The following is a 21,950-nucleotide window of genomic DNA, read 5'->3' on the forward strand; positions in this document are numbered from 1 at the left end:
AATGTGTGAGGTTACGGGAATAGGACCTGGATGGGATTGTGTTTGGTGCAGACTCAATGGGCTGAATGGCGGCCTCCTGCTCTGTAATATTCTATTCCATTCAAGGGGTATGGGGAGAGCACTGAAGTATGGCATTGTGATAGAAGATCAGCCATGATTATGTTGAGTAGCAGAGCAGGCTCAAAGGGCTGAATGGCCTGCTCCTGCTCCTATTTTCAATGTTTCTGTGACATGAGAGTTGGGACAACATAATAAGGCGTTATACTCCATTTTGTAGTGCACCTTGTGTGTCACTGGTTGATGTTGACAGAGTTCAAAAAGTAAAAAAAAATTGTTATTCTAAGCACTCTCACTTTTTTTCAAAGTGCTCTTTCTAATGGAAATGGCTACTTTGAGAACTGGATTAAAAGCAATCTATCGTGACAGCACATGAAAAGCTATCAGTTTTGAGTAATATCCATGCAGTTTCCAAAGATTTATAGTGCCTTTTTACCTCTTCTTCCTCTGGTCTTAGCATAAGGAACTCATTCCTGCATTTATTACTAACAGAATTGATTATTCCAATACACTTCTGACCACCCTCCCACATTCTACCCTCTGTAAACCTGAGGTCATCCAAAACTCTGCTGCTTCTGTCCAAACCCTGTCGACCCACATCCTGTAAATGATTGAATCTGATGCTCATTGGGACTGGGGTAAATGCATACTAAATGCCATTTAAATGCCACTTTCAGCTTTTGGTGTTTGCTAAGATGGCAAAGATCTGACAAGTGGAGTATACTGTGGGTACGATGTGAAATTGTCTATTTTGGATGAAGAATAAAAAAAGAAAGATATTACCTTAATGGTGAGCAATTGCAGAGCTCTGAGATGCAGAGGGATCTGACTGTCCTAGTGCATGGAACACAAGGTTATTATATAGGTACAGCAAGTAAGCAGGAAAGCTAGTAGGAAGTTATTGTTTATTACGAGGAGAATTGAATACAATAGTTGGGAGGTTATACTTCAGTGATAAGAAGTAAGATCTAGGAGCAGGAGTAGGCCAGTCAGCCCCCCGAACCTGCTCTGCCATTCAATACAATCATGGCTGACCTTGTCTCAGCCTCAACTCCACTTTCCAGCCCATTCTCCATAACCCATTACTAATTAAAAATCTATCTATCTCCTCAGGTTTTCTCAAAGTCCCGGCATCCAACACACTCTGGGATAGAGAATTGCGCAGATTCTCAACCTTTTGAGTGAAATAGTGTCTCCTCATGTCTGTCTTAAATCTGCCACCCCTTATCCTAAAAATATGACCTCTTGTTTTAGATTGCCCACAAGAGGAAGCATCCGCACTACAACTACTTTGTCAATACCTTTTATCATCTTATATACCTCAATTAGGTTGATATCCTTTCATTCTTCTAAACTCTAGAGAGTATAGGCCTAACCTGCTCAATTCTAAGTTCCTCCCTTTCTATTACCTCTGCATTACCTGTTACTATTGGGATGGCACTAGTGTCTTCCACTGTGAAAACTGAGGCAAAATATTGATTTAACGCCTCTGCTTTTTCTGTGTTCCCGGTTATTAACTCGCCGGTCTCATTTCAGCTACTCTTTCCCTTTTATATACTTATAGAAGCTTTTGCTATCCTTTTTATATTTTGTGTTAGTGTTTTCTCATAATTTACCATTTCTCTTTTGATTACTTTTTTTAGTAACCTTTTGTTGATCTTTAAAAGTTTCTCAATCTTCCAACCTGCCACTGGCCTCTGCAATATTGTATGCCTTAGTTTTTGTCTTTGTGTTGTCCTTAACTTCCTTGCTCAGCTATGAATTGCTATTCCCCTTCTTACAATCTTTTTTCCTCTCTGGAATATATTTTAGTTGGGAGGAATTGAATATCTCCTTAGACAACAGCCACTGCTCATCAACTGCCCTACCTTTTAGCCTTCTGAAATTACTTCTGATGTCTCCCAATAATTTAATCTTGGTCCCCTGCTATTTCTCATCTCTCGGCAACATCAATTGCACCAGAGAACCAGCTTTCACATGTGTGCTAAGAACACTAAATCATCATCACTTTTCTCGATCCTCCACTCTCTCTAAATTGTCACACTGCTTAGGCCATAAGATATAGAAGCAGAAATAAACCATCTGGCCCATCGAGTCTGCTCCGCCATTCAATCATGGCTGATATGATTCTCCTGCCTTCTCCCCCTGATCCCCTTATTGATCAAGAAACTATCTATCTCTGTTTTAAAGACTCTCAATGACCTGGTCTCCATAGCTGTCTGTGGCAATGAGTTCCACAGATTCACCTCCCTCTGGCTGAAGAAATTCCTCCTCATCTCAGTTTTAAAGGAGCGTCCCTTCACCCTGAGGTTGTGCCCTTGAGTTCTAGTCTCTCCCACGAGTGGAAACATTCTCTCCACGTCCACTCTATCTAGGCGCCTCAGTATTCTGTAAGTTTCAATTAGATCCCCCTAACCCTTCTAAATTCTATCGAGTATAGATCCAGATTCCTCAACCACTCCTCATATGACAAACCCTTGTCTGAGTTCGATTGTTGGATAAGCAGAAATTCTCTCCAGCTAAACGTTGAGAAGACCAAAGCCATTGTCTCGCTGCAAATTACATCTCTCTCCAATATGTAGCTGAAGTAGAACCAGATGTTCACAACTTTGTGTCATATTTGATCTCAAAATGAGCTTCTGACCACATCTCTGCTCTGTCACTAACACTGCATATTTCTATATCCTTATTGGTTAAGGGTTACTGAAAAGTAATAAAAAGAGCAAAGATAAGTTATGAAAGAAAACTAGCACAAAATATGCAAAAGGATAACAGAAACTTCTATAAGTATGTAAAAGAGAAGGGAATTGCTAAGGTGAATGTTGGTCTCTTGGAGGATGAGGCCGGAGAGTTAATAGTGGAGGCGCTAAATCAATATTTTGTTGCCCCTGCCCTTCTATATGGTAGTGGTCGTGGGTTAGGAAGGTGCTGCCTCAGGAACCTTGATTGTTGAGCTTTACTGCTCCTGCAGTGCATCTTGTAGAAGGTTAATATTGCTGGTAGTGTTCATTGATGGTGGAAGGATTGAATGTTTCTGAAAGGGGTGGCAATCAAATGGGCTGCTTTGTCCTGGATGGTATCGAGCTTCTTGAATGTTGTTGGAGCTGTACTCATCCAGGCAAGTGGCGAGTGTTCCATCTCACTCCTGACTTGTGCCTTGCAGATGGTGGACAGGCTTTGGGGAATCAGGAGGTGAGTTACTTGCTGCAGGATTCCCAGTTTTGACCCTAGCCAACCTGGCTTGACCTGAACCATCCAATTTGGAAATCTTGCAAGATCTGAAATCTGGCATGACCTTGGTCCTGAGGTTGCTGATTTAGAGAGAGAGTGCCGTATTCCAATTTGAATGAAGATCTAGGAGGTATGCAGTAACTGTTGAGTATACAAGTATGGGCAGTTGGAGATCTCAAGATCCAGAAGTGGTTTGGAAATGTGCTTCAGCCCAGGAGTGTGAAAATCTGTCTGCAACTAGGCTGAAACGGCAAACCAATCTGCCACTCAGACTCAGCAGTGAACAGCAGTTGTGGGAAGAGCAGGATGCTAATCAAGACTACACAGAGCAGGTGGTCAGATAGAAAACAGCTGAGTAAGGATGTCATCTTGATGTGCAAAGAAGAAATTGAAAGCCAAATTTGAGAAATGATTGAGAACACAGAGGGGAAAAAAAGAATGAAGGTATGATGGGGGGGGGAATAGGCAGCGATAATTTATACTAACAATTAACTTGGGGCTAAAATGCACCACTATTAGAGCCAAGGGAGATTACAATGAGAGATGAAACTGGGGGAGAAAAGGCAAAGAGTGGCAGCACCCAGTTAGGGATAGAGGTAGAATGGCAGCACCCGGTTAGGGATAGAGGTAGAATGGCAGCACCCGGTTAGGGATAGAGGTAGAATGGCAGCACCCAGTTAGGGATAGAGGTAGAATGGCCGCACCCGGTTAGGGATAGAGGTAGAATGGCAGCAGCCGGTTAGGGATAGAGGTAGAATGGCAGAACCCAGTTAGGGATAGAGGTAGAATGGCAGCACCCGGTTAGGGATAGAAGTAGAATGGCAGCACCTGGTTAGGGATAGAGGTAGAATGGCAGCACCCGGTTAGGGATAGAGGTGCACAATGAGGAGCTCTCTCAGGAACTGATTGTCTGGGAACCACCTTGAATCAGCAAGTCAGTGGAATATAAAAGGAATTTATTAGGAAGTAAAAGAAAATATTACCATCTTTGGAGGCAGAGTTATTGTGTAATAAAGTACTTACAGAATGTCCCACAGCTTTTTACAGCCAACAAAGTACTTTTGAATTGTAGTCACTCTTGTAAGGAAGGCTCGAACTAATTTATACAAAGCAAGCTCCATCGAACGGCAGTTGAATAAAGCCTACAATTGATGAATGGATTGTTGGCGAGGATGTGGGTGACAACTTTGGGCTCCTCTTAAAAGTAGTGCCACAGGATCTTTAATGACAGCCTGAGAAGGAAGACAGGCCCACAGTTCGACGTCTCATCCAAAACTCAGCAACTCTAAACAGGGCAGCACTTTGTATTGTACTGGAGTGTCAACCTGGACAATGAGCTCAAATCTCTGAATCCAAACTCAAACCCAGAAACTCCTGCCTCAGAGAAAGGTGTGCCATCAACTGACACACGGCTGATATCTTAGATTCTTACGTCAGCATCCTGTATTTATATTTGGATGGTAAATGCATTATGGAAGTTGGATCTGGTACTTGGAGAGATGTCTTAGAATAAAATTGATATATATATAGCCCTGAACAACCAATCAACTATTTTGGCTGAGCAAATCAACGTTGAAAATACTCCAGTGGTTCTTGGTATTTAATATTTAAATAACATTCGATAGCATGATCATTATTGGACACACACAGGCGTTAACAGGTTAACCTCAATGCTCAGTAAACTCACTCCTTTTCTACAGTCCATTTGGCCTGAATAACCTGATGTGATAGGAATGAGACCTCCACACTATGTAGCCGGAATAGATTAGGAATGTTCAATGTAAAATCGTTGGAATGCGCTATTAGCAGACATCAGACATGATGGTGGAAGGGTGCTGTAATTGGTTTCAGTGTCCTAGGGGGAGGAAAAGCTTCCTGTTTTCAGGTCCCATTTGATCTCTGGCAGCCCGTCCCAGGATTGTGTGGATGTGTTCTGCATTTTGCTCAGCCAAACTTCCTCCTCTGGCCTAGAAAGCAGCTTTCGCCGCGCAATGAATGAGCAAAGCCTGGGTGACATACAGGGAGGATATCTGAGGGCTGGTTCCCAAATCTCAGGAAAGAGGCTACTGTACGCTCAGGAGAAATGTGCAATGTTAGTGAGGGCGGCACGGTGGCACAGTGGTTAGCACTGCTGCCTCTCAGCGCCAGGGACTTAGGTTCAATTCCTGGCTTGGGTCACTATCTGTGCGGAGTTTGCACGTTCTCCCTGTGTCTGCGTGGGGATGCTCTGGTTTCCTCTCAGTCTGAAAGACGTGCTGGTTAGATGCATTGGCCATGCCAAATTCTCCCTCAGTGTACCCGAACAGGCGCTGGAGTGTGGCGACTGGGGGAATTTCACAGTAACTTCATTGCAGTGTTAATGTAAGCCTCACTTGTGACTAAAACTTTTTTTTTTAACTGCAGGAATTGGCTATATGTTGTTTTGTTTAAATGTAACCTGAATAGATTAGGAATGTTCAATGTAAAATTGTTGGAATGTCGGAAAACATCCCAAGGTGCTTTTGAAGATTGCAATCAAACCGGGGACCTGGTTATGGAGCTTTTAAAAGCTTGTGTCTCAGAGATGATGCATTTCTGCCTGAAGCAGCGTTGCGCAGCAGTGTGTATTAATGTTTATGAGCAGTTAACTGCTCCCAGTCTGTGTCGTTGTTGTTGCTCTCCAGTGTTACCATGGAATTGTTGCTGCTAAGCGAAGACAGACAAACAGTTTCAGTCAGCTGTAGCCCAAAGTCGTGAGAAAGAGACTGATCTTTCCAATCAATTGCTCAGGCTCTGGGTCCTTTATCACAGGAGAGACATTTTCCAATATTCATGCAAATCAGTAAAGCTCGAATTCACAAACTTTAGCTTTTTATTATATAATGGGCAGCACGGTGGCACAGTGAGTTAGCACTGCTGCTTCACAGTGCCATGGAGCCAGGTTTGATTCCTGGCTTGGGTCACTGTCTGTGTGGAGTCTGCACATTCTCCCTGTGTCTGCATGGGTTTCCTCCGGGTGCTCCAGTTTCCTCCCACAGTCCGAAAGACATGTAGGTTAGGGGCATTGGCCGTGCTAAATTCTCCCTCAGTGTACCCAAACAGGCACTGGAGTGTGGAACTAGGGGATTTTCACAGTAACTTCATTGCAGTGTTAATGTAAGCCTTACTTGTGACTAATAAATTAACTTTTTTACTGCAGGAATTGGCTATATACTGAGCCTCGGTGTGACTAATGTATAAATAAAATAAACTTAATTTTAGTTTGGCATAAAATTGACATTAATTGCATTACTTTTGCAAAGAATTACAGAATCTCGAAGAAATTAATGTAATTCAGCTTTCATGTTTATGCCAATTTAAAATCTTTCATTTGATGCCCTTTATCATGCTTAAATAAATTGTGATGCTAAGTTAACCCGTCTAAACTTGGTAACTCTGACAAAAGAATGATGAGTTCTATTTGTGGTTGATAGTATCACAATAAAGCATAGTTACACGCAGAGGATGTGTCATTCATGGTGATTTTACCTGCAGTGCAGATAACCATCATACTGCATCACTTCACATTGCTATGCTGACATTACTGTTTGTCCAACTATGTAGACACATTGTCATTGTTACAGTTTTTTTTACAGTCAAGTCGTTAAATTGAATTAAATACTGAAGAAATTAAACTTAGCAGCGAAAGGTAAACCAGAAGGACTCCTGCACTCTTGCCTGTTATCAAATTGATGCTCCTCTTAGCTCCTTACATTCTAAACATTAGATCAAAATGTTTCTATCTCTCTCCTCTCGCTTCAGAGATCTTCTGTCAAAGGGACTGTGAAACGTCAGTGAATTCACACAACCCCAGAACATCCCAAAGCGCCTTGTAACCAGTGAGGGACATTTGCAATGTAATCACTGCTGTAGTGTAGGAAGCTCAGCAACCCACTTTATGTACAGCAAGCTCTGGCAAACAGTAATGGGCTAATGAGCAGATCACCTGTTTTATGATATAGAGACATTGGAATGGGCATTGTTCTTCTTAGCTCCCCTGTTCTTCTTTGAAACAGCACCATGGAAGGTTTGACAGCTATCTGAGGGGGTGAGCGGGGCTTCGTTTCAATACCTCATCCTAAAAATAGCACCTCAGGGACTGCAGCATTCTCTCTGTACTGCGCTGGAGTGTCAGCTTTGATTTTTGTCATCAATTCTTGCCATGGCTCTCGATCCACAGCCTCGAGGCTCAGAGGCGAAAGTGCCACCTGTAAAGCCACAGCTGACCATTAGGAAATAATAGGGAATGCTAAAGTTTGGAAAAGACAGATCTGATTTACAATCTACAGGCCGGTGCTAAATTTGTTTTGTTCTGCTCTAACCCTCCACTGTGCCTTAAACTTATCTTTCACTGAAATGTAGCACCTCCAACTAAAAGCAAGAGGTAAGTTTTCCAGTGTACAATAATCTCCCTAAAATATGGGAGGAAAATAGTCCCAACGTATCAGTAATTTCCATGTCCTTATTTAAAATAAAGATGGACGCAGCATCTTGACAACCCCCTGTGGATTGCCAGCTGGAAAAGACCTGCTGAGAGATGATGAGTACAAGTCACTTCAGCAATCATACTCTGTCCAGTTTTTGATGTTAATCCTAATCCTAAATCATAGATCTATATATAGTTAATTGATGTCTAGGACTTGAATCTTGGTAGGTACAGAACCTTGTATTTATATTCCACTAAAGATCTCCATGACAGCACTTGCCAACATCGATCAGTAGTTAGAAGCAGGAGAGTTGCCTTTCCGCTGACCACAGAGCCCCTTTTTGTTCCGGTTTAATTGTCCTTTTGATGATGGGCAAGGAAGGGATTGACCAACTAGCCTACCCGTGATGATTGCCCTTCACGTGTGGAGAGATATCGCTTGTGGAAAGAGCAGGAAGGTTGATGATACCTGTGGAATCATACTGCAGCATGATTCATCAACCCCTGGAGACTGGGAGAAAGAAATGCCAGTGCAGTTAACAGCTGTACACAGCCTGAAGTGCTCTTGTGAAAGATTCTTTTCAGAAACGTTCAATCATCTGTGCCTGAGAGAGAGAGAAGCAGCTGCTGTGAGGTTCAAGTTTTTGCAAAGTGTTTTAGCAGCTCATCCATTGAGATTAAAGTGAGATTATCAACCATTTACTTCATGTGTGAACAGCCGTTTCCAGCCCTGAATTTGAAAACTGTGATAGGATTTTCAGACGTGTCAGGATTAGCCTGATCTTTACTTTGAGAACAAATGCAAAATATTCAACTCGCTTCACTGAGTGTAATTCCAGGATTTACTTTCTTCAGAATTGGAACAATTAAATTTATGGAATAGTCTGCCACCTAGTGTAGACACAAGTTAGTCTTTGCAAAAGGTGCATTTGTGATGCCATGAGGCTACAGAAATTTGTGCTTTCTGCCTGAGGCAAAGGGCATTACTCCCCTAGGTCCTGAATTCTTTCAAACAACTGGAAGGGCTAATGGTTTTTTTTCCCACCTTATATTTTAGATATTTCATCCACACAATTGCGAAGGAAAGAATGTATTCTCACCTTGACAAGTCATTGATGCCAAATAAAAACAGAAAATATGGGAAACATTCAACAAGTCCAGCAGAATGCTAAATGTTTCTAGCACTTTTCACTTTTAATTCAGATTTCTGGTGGCCACAGTATTTTCAGAGAATCATAGAATCCCTCCAGTGCAGAAGAAACCATTTGGGCCAATGAGTCCGCACCGACTCTCTGAAAGAGCACCCCACCTAGGCATAATACCCCGTAACCCCGTGCATTGCTAACGGTTAATCCACCTAACCTCTTTGGAGTGTGTAAGGAAACCGAAGCACCGAGAAGAAACACACGCAGACTCAAGAATTCCACACAGTCACCAAAGGCCAGAATTGAACCCGGGTCCCTGGCACTGAGAGGCAACAGTGCTAACCACTGCTACTGTGCCAGTTTTGTATTTGATACCAGTGTGTGCATAAAGTGGGCTTGGATTTGATATTATTACCTTCAATTCTTTATGCAATGCGCATTTAGCATTTCATGGAATGCTGTGGGTTCTTCAGTTTAGTGAAGGTCGCAAAGATTACTGAGCAGTGATTTCCAATGGGAGCTGATAAATATTAACTCCAGTCTCTGCTTGTGAAGTGCGAATATTGGAGATGGTGCGGTTTCTTTCCGTGGTAGTGCAACTTGAAGCTATACTGATGTTGACAAATCCATTGCCAAAGGCAGTCACCCATAGAGCTGGAATAAGTATTATCGGTTATAAACCAAGCTCAATATTGCTTCCTGATGTTACCCTTCAGGCAGCGCAAGAAAATGTAAATCAAAGTCCAAAACACGGATGTTGCCCTTTGAGGTTGGCCCACCACACATTCCTTTGGATTTTTCACAAAATCTGAACATACACCAACAAGTTTAAGTAGGGTCTCAGAAGATCCTTTTTCTTTTGCCTCCTAAAGATGCCATCCTTCACAGGAATGTACTTCCCTGAGCTTCAGCAATGCTTTTGTACGTCACTCAAGTGGTTGTTGTTCATGTAAGTCTAGAGACAATAGGCTACAGAGCAGGGCAGACAGCAAATCCAGTTTTTGTTCATCATTCCCACACATTCATATTCCAGCAAGGATGGCCATGTGGCAGTGAGGCATAGGGTGGCAGTGAGGCATAGGGTGGCAGTGAGGCATAGGGTGGCTGTGTTCATTCCCATTCCCTAACCAATTGGCACAGAAATTATATTCATCATCTAAACTGCCAATCATGGATAATCTCAGCCAAGTCTTTGAAGAAGGGAGATCAAATGTGAATTGTAAATAGTCAGGGTCAGTACCAGACGATATTCCACAATAGATAGAGGGTAAAGATTGTTGTGACAATGTGAAGAGTCTGGGTCAGAGTAAAACACAACATTGGACATTAAAATGATTCCGTTCCCTCAAATCTTTGTGACTTGTGTTTTGACGCAGTTCATTTTTAAAATTCATTCATGTGGGCATCACTGGCTAGGCCAGCATTTATTTCCCACCCCTGATTGCCCTTAAGGTGGTAATGAACTACTCTTGAAACGCTGCAGTTCATATGATGTCAGAACATCCACAGTGCTGTTAGGGAGAGAACGTCAGGATTTTGACCCAGCAACAACGAAGAAAGAGTGGCATATTTCCAAGTCAGGTTGGTGGGTTGCTTTGAGGGGATCTTGCAGGTGATGTTCCCATGTGACCACTGCCTGAGTTCCGACTTGTCAATGGCACACAGCGCTGCCACTGTGCATCAGTGGTGGAGAGAGTGAATGTTTGTGAATGAGATGCCAATCAAGCAACCTGCATTGTCCTGGATGGTGCCAAGCCTCCTGAATGTTATTGGAGCCACACTTATCCAATTAGGTGGAGAGTATTCCATCGCAGTCCTGACCTATGCATTGTCGTTGATGGACAGGCTTTGGGGCGTCAGAAGGTGAGTTACTTGCTGCAGGATTTCGAGCCTTTGACCTGTTCTTGTAGCCATGGTGTTTACATGGCTGGTCCAGTTCAGCTTTTGCGCAATGGTAACCCCCCCCCAGGATGTTAATAGTGGGGGATTCAGCAATGGTAATGCCATTGAATATCAAGGAGCGATGGTTAGGTCCTCTCTTGTTGGAGATGGTTATTGCCTGGCACTTGTGTGGTATCAACATTACTTATTCTTGTCTAAACACCTATTTATTTCTATAATTAGATGTGCATTGAGACATTTAAAGCAACTTTATTTTAGAAGTACAACCTGTTGTTATTCCTCCACTTGGCTACATGTAGCAGGGGTACAGTAACGGATCTGCTGTCCATTCTTTGGTTTGATGATTTGCTTTGAAGTTGAAGCAATAAGTTGCACACACGCACTCGGCCTAACTTTACTTTATTATCAACAGGTAGGATTTTCTTCCTGGCAGAAGGAGTTGTATTTGTTTTATGTCAGTGTTCTCTAAGCTTTATTAGAGTAAATGATGAATTCAATGTTTTCACAGAAACAGCTATTTACGGTTTAGCATAAATACAACTAATTTATTTTTGAACTTCTCTCTCAGGTAATAGTATCTTACATTCAGCTGCAGACAGTGTTACGAGTGCAGTCCAGAAAGCCAGCCAAGCCCTGAACGAACGTAGTGAAAGGCTAGGCCGAGCAGAGAAGCAAACTGCGGAGATGATGAACAGTTCTCAGCAATTTGCAGAAACTGCACACAAGGTGAGCACCCTTAAAATCCTCCTTGCAGCACCCAGGCGTGAATCCTCCTGACTGAGCAAAGAAATGACTACATTTGGTTTTTGTTCAATTATTTTCTTGATGACCACCAGGCCTTTCCCCATCTGTCAGTTTGTGTTTTTCCTTAATTGAAGTAAGAAATACTCATTGTTGTAATTCACTTGTGCAAAGTCTCGGGTTGTAGTGATTGACCCTTTGTTATTTTAACAGATATTTAATGTTGATGAGAAACAGCTCTCTGAATTCATAGAATTCCTACACTGCAGAAGGAGGCCATTCAGCCCATCGAGTCTGCACCAAACACAATCGCACCCAGGCCCTATCCCCATAACCCCTCATATTTACTCTGCTAATCCTCCTGACACTAAGGGGCAATTTAGCATCCACCTAACCCGCACATCTTTGGACTGTGGGAGGAAACCGGAGCACCCGGAGGAAACCCACGCAGACACGGGGAGAACGTGCAAACTCCACATAGACAGTGACCCAAGCCGGGAATCGAACCCAGGTCCCTGGCACTGTGAGGCAGCAGTGCTAACCACTGTGCCATTGTGCTGCCTGTCTGATATAGTTAGGGAATGGAAGTAATGGGGAGCTCTGCTCTGCACCCAAGTAATGCATTTATTTGGACTTTAAATGTCTCAGGCCACCAGCAAGTACAAAGGGGAAAAGAGCTCATTTCCAGCACTGATATTCCCATGTTGTTGGCTCTGGGCTTAATTTACCATGGAAATCAAAATCATGTTTATCCAATATCAATGTTGTATAACTCATTTATGACTGCTTCAGCCCATCCTTTTAGTTTTGTGATCTCCTTTTGCTTCATTAGAATTCCCGAAGTGGGATCTTTTCTGTCCACTGTGTGATCTTTTACTTTACCTTTACATCACTGAGTGATAACACCAAAGATCACCATTGCATTGGCTCATTTATGCTTGCATCTCTCCTTTAGAATTAATTGGATATATGAGCACTGTTAGAACTTTGTTTCACCCATTCTGTCCTAGGTTTGACGCTACTTAAGTTTTTCGTATCCCGATCAAACCTCAATCCTATCACTTATGTCAGGTTTTTCATGTTACGATTGACATAAGTGTGAGCATTGGTATGAGAGAATTCTAGTGTAGATATAGAACATTTTGACATGATTAATGCAGATTGGTGCAGTCTGTAATTTGGTAATTAATAGTAATTTAGTAAACTCCCTGGTTAGATTGTTGTGAACTACAGCTGTCTAATTGCTGCTGGTGCTGAAACCATGCCCTCCCTTTGGAACAAAAGCATCACTAGAATAAACCAGATAGTGACGTTCGCTTAGCCTCACAGGCTTTCTGAACTTGCAGCTTCATTACATTCTGAATTGTTTTAGTGGAAACCTATTGGCACATCTTTCCATTCATTCACCACCACCTTATTACCATCTTTCCAACAAACTCTTTTTGTGTGTAAAAAGTTGACATTGTTTCCTACTGAGACCTCACACGCTGTGTTGAGTCCAGTTGTGAATAGTGAAGATCCAGGCACATGGGAAAGGAGTCTGGGAAGGATAATCCATCACTTTCATGGGTAAGGTGGGTCTAGAGGGATATAGGCCAAATGCAGGCAATTGGGACTAGCTTCGGAGTTTTAAAAAAAAAGGGTGGCATGGACAAGTTGGGCCAAAGGGCCTGTAACCATGCTGTAAACCTCTACGATTCTGTGAGCTGTGGTAACAATAAAGATAAATTCTGATTGCACTGAAAAGTTGAGACACTCAAAGTGATGAGGGCATAAAATTTATTGTCCATTCCTACTTGCTGATGAAGGGGCAATTAAGAGTCAATCACATTGCTGTTGGTCTGGAGTTGCATGATGGCCAGACCAGGTAAGGATGACAGATTTCCCTCCCTAAAGGACATTAGTGAACCAGGTGGGTTTTTACAACGATCGATAATGGTTTCATGGTCATCAGTAGATTCTTAATTCCAGATTTTTATTAAATGCATATTTCACCATCCGCAGTGGTGGGATTTGAACCTGGGACCCCAGAGCATTACTTGGGGTGGTGTGGGGGGGGAGGGGGGTAGATTTCGGCTGCGCTCACCCCAAGGTCAGAAAATCTCGCCAGAGGTCAACGGACCTTTGCATGTTCCGTGTCCCACCCGCTACAATTCCTGTGACAGGTGAGACGGGAAAATTCCAGCCTGGGTCTCTGGATAATCTCTGGATTACTGGTTCAGTGGCAGTACCCCCCCAACCCCCCCACTTCCGCCGCCGTCGTGTCTCACATCAATTTAAAGTGTTCAACGAGTAGGAGGAGCATTTTATCATGCGCAGTATTAATAATTTCTGAATTTTCGAAATCTCTTAAAGGTATATTCAAAATCACATTCAACCCACTTACCTAATGCTATATGTTTATGCTCAGTTTTAAGCAATAAATTTAGAAACAGATGCATAGCCACAAAAATCTTTTTTCCTCTGGGTGTTCCGGTTTCCTCCCACAGTCCAAAGATGTGCAGGTTAGGTTGATTGGCCATGCTAAATTACCCCTAGTGTCAGGGGGATTAGCAGGGTAAATGCGTGGGGTTATGGGGAAGAAGGACTGGGTGAGATTGTGGTTAGTACAGACTCGAATGGCCGCCTCCTGTACTGTCGGGATTCTATGAAGAAATTTTGGTTGCTGGACTGACTACTCATCCCTTTAGCAGAACGCTCCCTTGTTCACACTGCAGAGCAGAGTAGCTGCCTGCACTGTTCTACTTCAGTACATAGCTATTTCCTCAACTTATTTGTGATACCTTACACATACACTAGCATGTCAAAATGCAATTATCTCCATCTGTATTTGTCTTTTCTTCATGAAATATAAATCACAGCTGCATATTTTCATACATATATATGGTAGCGGGAAATTTTATTAACATCTGGGGGATGTTTATTAACATTGTAGGGAAGGGATGGCCCAGTGGTATTATCGCTAGATTATTAATCCAGAAACTCAGCTCTGGGGACCTGGGTTCGAATCCCGCCACGGCAGATGGTGAAATTTGAATTCAGTAAAAAATATCTGGAACTAAGAATTTACTGAACACTGTCAATTGTCGGAAAAACCCATCTGGTTTCACCAATATCCTTCAGGGAAGGAAATCTGCCTTCCTTACCTGGCCTGGGCTACATGTGACTCCAGAGCCACACTCAAGTCTCAACTGCCCTCTGAAGTGGCCTAGCAAGCCACTCGGTTCAACGGCAACTGGGGATTTTTTAAAAATTCATTTGCGGGACATGGGTGCCGCTGGCTAGCCAGCATTTATTGCCCATCCCCAGTTGCCCTTGAACTGAATGGCTTGCTAGGCCATTTCAGAGGGCAGTTGAGAGTTAACCACATTGCTGTGGCAATGAATGCTGACCAACCAGAGACACCCATGCACCACAAATGAATGAATAATCTCTGCTTGTAGCCATATTTGAAGCAGTTTGTATTTTGGCTCATACATCCAGATTAGTGAAACTCTTGTCAATGAGTTTAATGTTGTCCTACTGTCCTGTGATATCAATTCACTAGCAGTTACACCTGAAGAAAGCCATTATATGCCACATATACTTATATACTTTTCAAGTAAAATTGCCTTTTTTATGCTCCCTGCAGTTTAACTGGAATTGTTTTCGAAAGCAAAATCACTTGGTCCCAGTCCCCAAAAGTATGACCATGTTTTGCTTTGCTACGGCGTCTATTTATTATCCTCTTTGTTTTGTTATTGCTTTGTTCTCCCACTTGAAGTATGGTGCAGCATTCCCTGGATAGGAGAGTGGGTAAAACATTTGCTCCCACACCTCTTCAGTAAGTAGTTTTTAAATGTTTATGAGGGGGCTGAGGTGAGTCATCCCGTCTGTTTTACCTCCCCCTTCCTCACTGTGACACGTTCCCCGGCATTAACTTGGTAAATTTCTCTGAAATTGTCCCTCGAGTTGTAAACTCTCAGCCTCCCCCGAGGGTGCTGTCTATTGTATTAATGTGTGTTCCATCACCTGCTCCAAACATTCCTCGTCTATCCTGGGCTGTTTTTATCAAATGAAGAATCGCATTTGCTTAAACGTTTTTCCACAAAGAATGCACTAGACATTTCTTGCCTTTGTCTCTCGCAAATTTCTTTTTTTTTTGTAGTTTGGAATTTTCATTAAAGTTATAGAACTTAAGTGGACACAGGCATGCAAGTTTAAATAGAATAAAAAGGAGGCAGGGAAACGCCCAAAGAACTGCTGAGAATTTGATCAGTCAGGCCTGCTGCACCCTAGTGGCTGTTGGTGATTCATGCCATGGACAGCAAAATGACCAGGAGGTGGCTGTCGAGAGAGAACTCGTCTCGCACACTGGCTTGTTTGGAATCAGAAATTAAACAAGAAGTAGGATTATGGGATTTTGAGAATTGTAATCTCCCACAGGCTGTGGCTTGCCCCCAGTTTAGAGCCTCACGTGAGGTCAGACTGGAACAACACTAGAACAATTCAAAGCTATTAAGGACATATCAAGCCAATTCGCCAAAATTGGCAGCCAACCCAGCAGAATGAAACATACTGTGTGGTTCAAGTGATGTTTCCTCTGTGTTTTAACAATAGAATAAATCTCAAGGCAAAGTATTTCGATAGGATGACAACGCTTGACTGATGAGTAATAGTGTGCAATATTTCTAACTGGAAGTTAAACAAGAACCCAGCAGAATAATTAAGAAGCTATATTACAGTACAGAGAAATATCTGTCTTGGATATAATATAAAATTGAAAGATGCAGCCCTTGGGGATGGGCAATAAATATTGGCCTTGTCAGCAATGGCTAGACCCTGTGAATGAAGAAAAGGCTGCATTCCCCCTCCTGAATTCGGAATAATAAAGTATATGACATCTGAGCAACAGATGAACTTGGGACGACAGCTCACAACTAGCTGTTACAGAGGAATGAAAGGAAAACGGAGGAGCCTCTGCTGTGCTTTTCCCCGCAGGTCTAAAATTTGGGTGAATGATGTGTTGTTTATGACTGGCCTCACTGAATATCCCCAAGCGTGAAACTCTGTGGCAAATATTAATTTCATCAGTCAACCTGAAAAACCCCAGCATTGCTGCCCTGGTCACTGATGTATTTGATGCTTTAAAATCTCTGAACATTGGCCTTCTTTACAAATACGTTATTTTGGATCACAATACGTCCCTTCAGTGATTCTTTAATTGGCGATAAATAAGGACTTAATTCATTATTGATATAATGAAGCGGCTGTAGAGTTCAAACAATGTAAACAAAAAGCAACAAACTGCAGATACTGTGAATCTGAAGCAAAAACAGGTAATGTTAGAAACACTTAGCAAGCAGCTATGACGAGGGATGGAACAGGAGACTTGTACTTCAGAGGAGAGTGAGATAAATAACAGTTGCCATAACGCATCATAGAATCCCTACAGTGCAGAAGGAGGCCGTTTGGCTCATCGAGTCTGCACCGACTCTCCGACAGAGCATCTCACCTGTGCCTAACCCCTGTCCTATCCCTGTAACCTCACGTATTTATCCCGTTAACCCACCTAAGCTACACATCTTGGGACGATCCTAAGGGTGGCCAGCACAGCAACCCCACATCGCTGGCCCTCAGACTTACCCACGGTCCTATTGTTGTCCTCCCCCCGCCCCTGAACATGTCCGGCTAGCTTCAACCCCCACCCTGATGCCCAGCCCCCTCCCTCTGTCACTCAGCCCGAGCACAGAGTGGCAGCAGGACTCCCCACCCCCACAGAGCGCCCTCCCAGAGGCCCTGCCTCTTTGGCACTGCTTGATACCCAGTGGGCAGGGCCAAGATGCCCCCTGGTCATTGGCACTTACACCCTTGTGCAGTGCCAGGAGGCCAGGCTAGCAGATTCTAGCGGGCCCAGAGATTTCAGTCCCGGGCCCGCTAATCAGATGTAAAATATATTAAAATGAGGATTTGCATAAATGATGCAGGTGTGTGTCAATTTCGGCGGGGAGCGGATGGCGCCGGAAATCTGGCTGCTGGAGACTCGCGGAGGCCGTGGCAGTCAAGTCCGCGAAACGGCCCTCGCTCGAGTCTCCCTGCGTGTCGCACTCGAAAAACAGTGCAGCGGGCTGGGAGATCGCCCCCAGAATGTTTGAGTCAAATGTGTCTATGTGAAATGGATGGAACCAAGGTAAGTACATGTAACATTTACATGGAGCAGCACTGTGGCACAGTGGTTAGCACAGCTGCCTCACAGCGCCGCGGACCCAGGTTCGATTGCGGTCCTGGGTAACTGTGTGGACTTTGCACGTTCTCCCCGTGTCTGTGTGGGTTTCCTCCGGTTTCCCGCTACTGTCGAAAGATGTGCAGGTTGGGTTGATTGGCCATGCTGAATTGCCCCTTAGTGTCAGGGGGATTAGCAGGGTAAATATGTGGGGTTCGGCTTGATGGGCCGAATGGCCCCTTTCTGCACTGTAGGGATTCGATGCTTCTAGAATTCTCTGATTCTATGAATACAGAAGAGTCCCCGGCCCCTGAACAAGCAATGGGAGGGCTCGCCATGCAACAGATGATTGGCAACTGGGCTGGATTGGTAACCATAACCTCCCCCAACCTCTACATCATCCCAATAAATCCATACTGTGTCTTTCCAATATGTTTAAAGCCCTCCATTAATGGGGTGCCCAAAAAACCAACTGCATACACTAGTCTAACTGGGTCTCACCGATGTTCAGTGTTACCCCTCTTATTTTGTGATCTATGCCTCTACATAGTGGAATATTTCTCCAGTATTTTGTCATAACCCAGTTTGCAATCAGCATGCAATCTTTAACTGCTTGTTGATTGAAACACTATCACCCGTTTTGAGTAATATTTTTAATTGTCCTCACATGTTTATCTGTTTTAGTTTTGTTGTAACTCTCAAGGTCAAATCCTTTGACCTTTTGAGAAGATTATCCTCATGAATAAATTTCAGAGATATGTTCACAGCAGCAAATTAAATTAATTCCTTGTGTTTAATGTGCTTTGTAATAAATCATGACATGATAGCTCCATGAGGCTCATTATAGCCCTTTAATATAAACCCTGGACATAAACAGGAGCTAGTACATGTGCCATTTCAGAATGCCGTTTGTACAAGCTGAACTTCATTGAACAGTAAAGGAATTAAGGGTTATGGTGGGCGGGCGGGTAAGTGGAGCTGAGCCCACGAAAAGATCAGCCATGATCTTATTGAATGGCGGAGCAGGCTCGAGGGGCCAGATGGTCTACTCCTGCTCCTAGTTCTTATGTTCTTATGTCATATATTAACACCATTCTGAAGTGTTTGACCAAGGTATAATATTTTCTCCATCAATATAGCTTTTCCTAGTCTCAGAAATTGGATCCCTTGGGGTTGATGGGGTTATACAGTGTGGGATTGTGCACCTTATTTTGTTTTACTGTGCTTATTAAGGAGGTGACACTGAAATATATACAAACAGTACAGTATCAGCAATTTCCAAATGCTAGAACTCCTACCAAATGATAGTGTGGGAGCATGTTTACCAAACAGACAGCTACAGTTCAAGAAGATGGCACACTCTCACCTTCTAAAGGGCATAAAGAGATGAGCACAAAATATTGGCTTTGCCAGTGAGACCCATACCTTGAGAATGAAATAAAGAAATGACGAGTGATTTGGTAACTTTAGGCAGAGCCACCAAAGTTCAGAACTTGCATTCAGGGTAACTGCATTATTTAATCTGACAATGAAGTAACTTGCGTGGAATTAACTGAGCGGCATTGTGGCACAGTGGTTAGCACTGCTGCCTCACAGCGCCAGGGACCCGGGTTCAATTCTGGCCTTAGGTCACTGTCTGTGGGGAATCTGCACATTCTCCCCGTGTCTGCGTGGGTTTCCTCCGGGTGCTCCGGTTTCCTCCCGCAGTCCAAAAGACATGCTGGTTAGGGTGCATTGGCGGTGCTAAATTCCCTCTCAGTGTACCCGAGTGTGGCGACTAGGAGATTTTCACAGTAACTTCATTGCAGTGTTAATGCAAACCTGCTTGTCACACTAAAAGATAAACTTGATAATTTTGTGAAACTGCGCTCTGATGCTGTATACATGCAGTGCATTTTGTCTTTGTCATTTTGAAGTAAGTGGCATGTTAATGAGTGAGGTACAGTGCAATGTGCGCAGATACCAGGTGCATTGCACAGCGTACACGGGCTCGGCCCAGTGGACGACAGTGTGCGCCAGCCCAGCGTGCAGTGTGCGCCGGCCCGGCCCGGTGTGCAGTGTGCGCCAGCCCAGCCCCGGTGCCCGGTGTGCGCCAGCCCAGCCCCGGTGCCCGGTGTGCGCCAGCCCGGCCCGGTGTGCAGTGTGCGCCGGCCCGGCCCGGTGTGCAGTGTGCGCCGGCCCGGCCCGGTGTGCAGTGTGCGCCAGCCCAGCCCCGGTGCCCGGTGTGCGCCAGCCCGGCCCCGGTGTGCAGTGTGCGCCGGCCCGGTGTGCAGTGTGCGCCGGCCCGGCCCGGTGTGCAGTGTGCGCCGGCCCGGCCCGGTGTGCAGTGTGCGCCGGCCCGCCCCCGGTGTGCAGTGTGCGCCGGCCCGGCCCCGGTGTGCAGTGTGCGCCGGCCCGGTGTGCAGTGTGCGCCGGCCCGGCCCGGTGTGCAGTGTGCGCCGGCCCGGCCCGGTGTGCAGTGTGCGCCGGCCCGGCCCCGGTGTGCAGTGTGTGCCGGCCCAGCCCAGTGTGCGCCGGCCCGGCCCCGGTGTGCAGTGTGCGCCGGCCCGGCCCCGGTGTGCAGTGTGCGCCGGCCCGGCCCCGGTGTGCAGTGTGCGCCAGCCCAGCCCCGGTGCCCGGTGTGCGCCGGCCCGGCCCGGTGTGCAGTGTGCGCCGGCCCAGTGTGCGCCGGCCCGGCCCCGGTGTGCAGTGTGCGCCAGTGTGCGCCGGCCCGGCCCCGGTGTGCAGTGTGCACCGGCCCGGCCCCGGTGTGCAGTGTGCGCCAGTGTGCGCCGGCCCGGCCCCGGTGTGCAGTGTGCGCCGGCCCAGTGTGCGCCGGCCCGGCCCCGGTGTGCAGTGTGCGCCAGTGTGCGCCGGCCCGGCCCCGGTGTGCAGTGTGCACCGGCCCGGCCCGGTGTGCAGTGTGCGCCGGCCCGGCCCCGGTGTGCAGTGTGCACCGGCCCGGCCCGGTGTGCAGTGTGCGCCGGCCCGGCCCCGGTGTGCAGTGTGCGCCGGCCCGGCCCCGGTGTGCAGTGTGCGCCGGCCCGGCCCGGTGTGCAGTGTGCGCCGGCCCAGCCCAGTGTGCGCCGGCCCGGTGTGCAGTGTGCGCCGGCCCAGCCCCGGTGCCCGGTGTGCGCCGGCCCGGCCCGGTGTGCAGTGTGCGCCAGTGTGCGCCGGCCCGGCCCCGGTGTGCAGTGTGCGCCGGCCCGGCCCCGGTGTGCAGTGTGCGCCAGTGTGCGCCGGCCCGGCCCCGGTGTGCAGTGTGCACCGGCCCGGCCCCGGTGTGCAGTGTGCGCCAGTGTGCGCCGGCCCGGCCCCGGTGTGCAGTGTGCGCCAGTGTGCGCCGGCCCGGCCCCGGTGTGCAGTGTGCGCCGGCCCGGCCCCGGTGTGCAGTGTGCGCCGGCCCGGCCCCGGTGTGCAGTGTGCGCCGGCCCGGCCCCGGTGTGCAGTGTGCGCCAGTGTGCGCCGGCCCGGCCCCGGTGTGCAGTGTGCACCGGCCCAGCCCCGGTGTGCAGTGTGCACCGGCCCAGCCCCGGTGTGCAGTGTGCGCCGGCCCGGCCCGGTGTGCAGTGTGCGCCGGCCCGGCCCCGGTGTGCAGTGTGCACCGGCCCAGCCCCGGTGTGCAGTGTGCGCCGGCCCGGCCCGGTGTGCAGTGTGCGCCGGCCCGGCCCCGGTGTGCAGTGCGCGCCGGCCCGGCCCCGGTGTGCAGTGTGCGCCGGCCCGGTGTGCAGTGTGCGCCGGCCCGGCCCCGCTGTGCAGTGTGCGCCAGCCCAGCCCCGGCGCCCGGTGTGCGCCGGCCCGGCCCGGTGTGCAGTGTGCGCCGGCCCGGCCCAGTTCCCAGTGTGTGCCGGCCCAGCCCCCTCCATAAAATGTGTCCTGCACTAAAATATTTGAGTCTTTGTCCTATTCCTCGTGATATTTTGCTTTGAACTGAAGCCGTTTTCATTGTTCTGATGAGGCTAGAAACATTCTGCAGATTTGGCATCTTCACCAGTGGATAAGAGTTTGTCATTTAATGTGCTGGCTTGATGATTTACGATCTATTGCTCTCTAATCTAACCTGGAAACTGGCAAATAAACTGTACAGGAGGGGACTAGAAGATGAATCCCAGGCTAATGGATGGCACAGACTTGGCAAAGTGAAAATTCTTCTGCTTTATCAAGTTTGAAAGCTGGAAATGTTTGAGAGTTTCTGTTTGCCTTACAGTTAGTTTCAGGAAAACTTAATAAGCAATAGACGAACAATTAA

General features: G+C 46.3%; 1 protein-coding gene across 4 annotated transcripts in view; it reads left to right on the top strand.

Annotated features, from left to right (window-relative positions):
* Positions 1-21,950, top strand: part of stxbp6 (syntaxin binding protein 6 (amisyn)) — a 203,870-nt gene that overhangs the window by 175,023 nt on the left and 6,897 nt on the right. For all 4 annotated transcript variants that reach the window (XR_013499973.1, XR_013499974.1, XM_078233275.1 and 1 more), the window contains exon 5: positions 11,348-11,505. Coding sequence is in view for 2 of the 4 variants with exons in the window: in XM_078233275.1 (XP_078089401.1) it covers positions 11,348-11,505 (158 nt within the window). In the remaining 2 variants the exon portion in view is untranslated. The remainder of the gene's footprint in view (positions 1-11,347; positions 11,506-21,950) is intronic.

The sequence above is a fragment of the Mustelus asterias genome, chromosome 18 (genome assembly GCF_964213995.1).
Source record: "Mustelus asterias chromosome 18, sMusAst1.hap1.1, whole genome shotgun sequence".
In the NCBI taxonomy this organism is placed as follows: domain Eukaryota; kingdom Metazoa; phylum Chordata; class Chondrichthyes; order Carcharhiniformes; family Triakidae; genus Mustelus; species Mustelus asterias.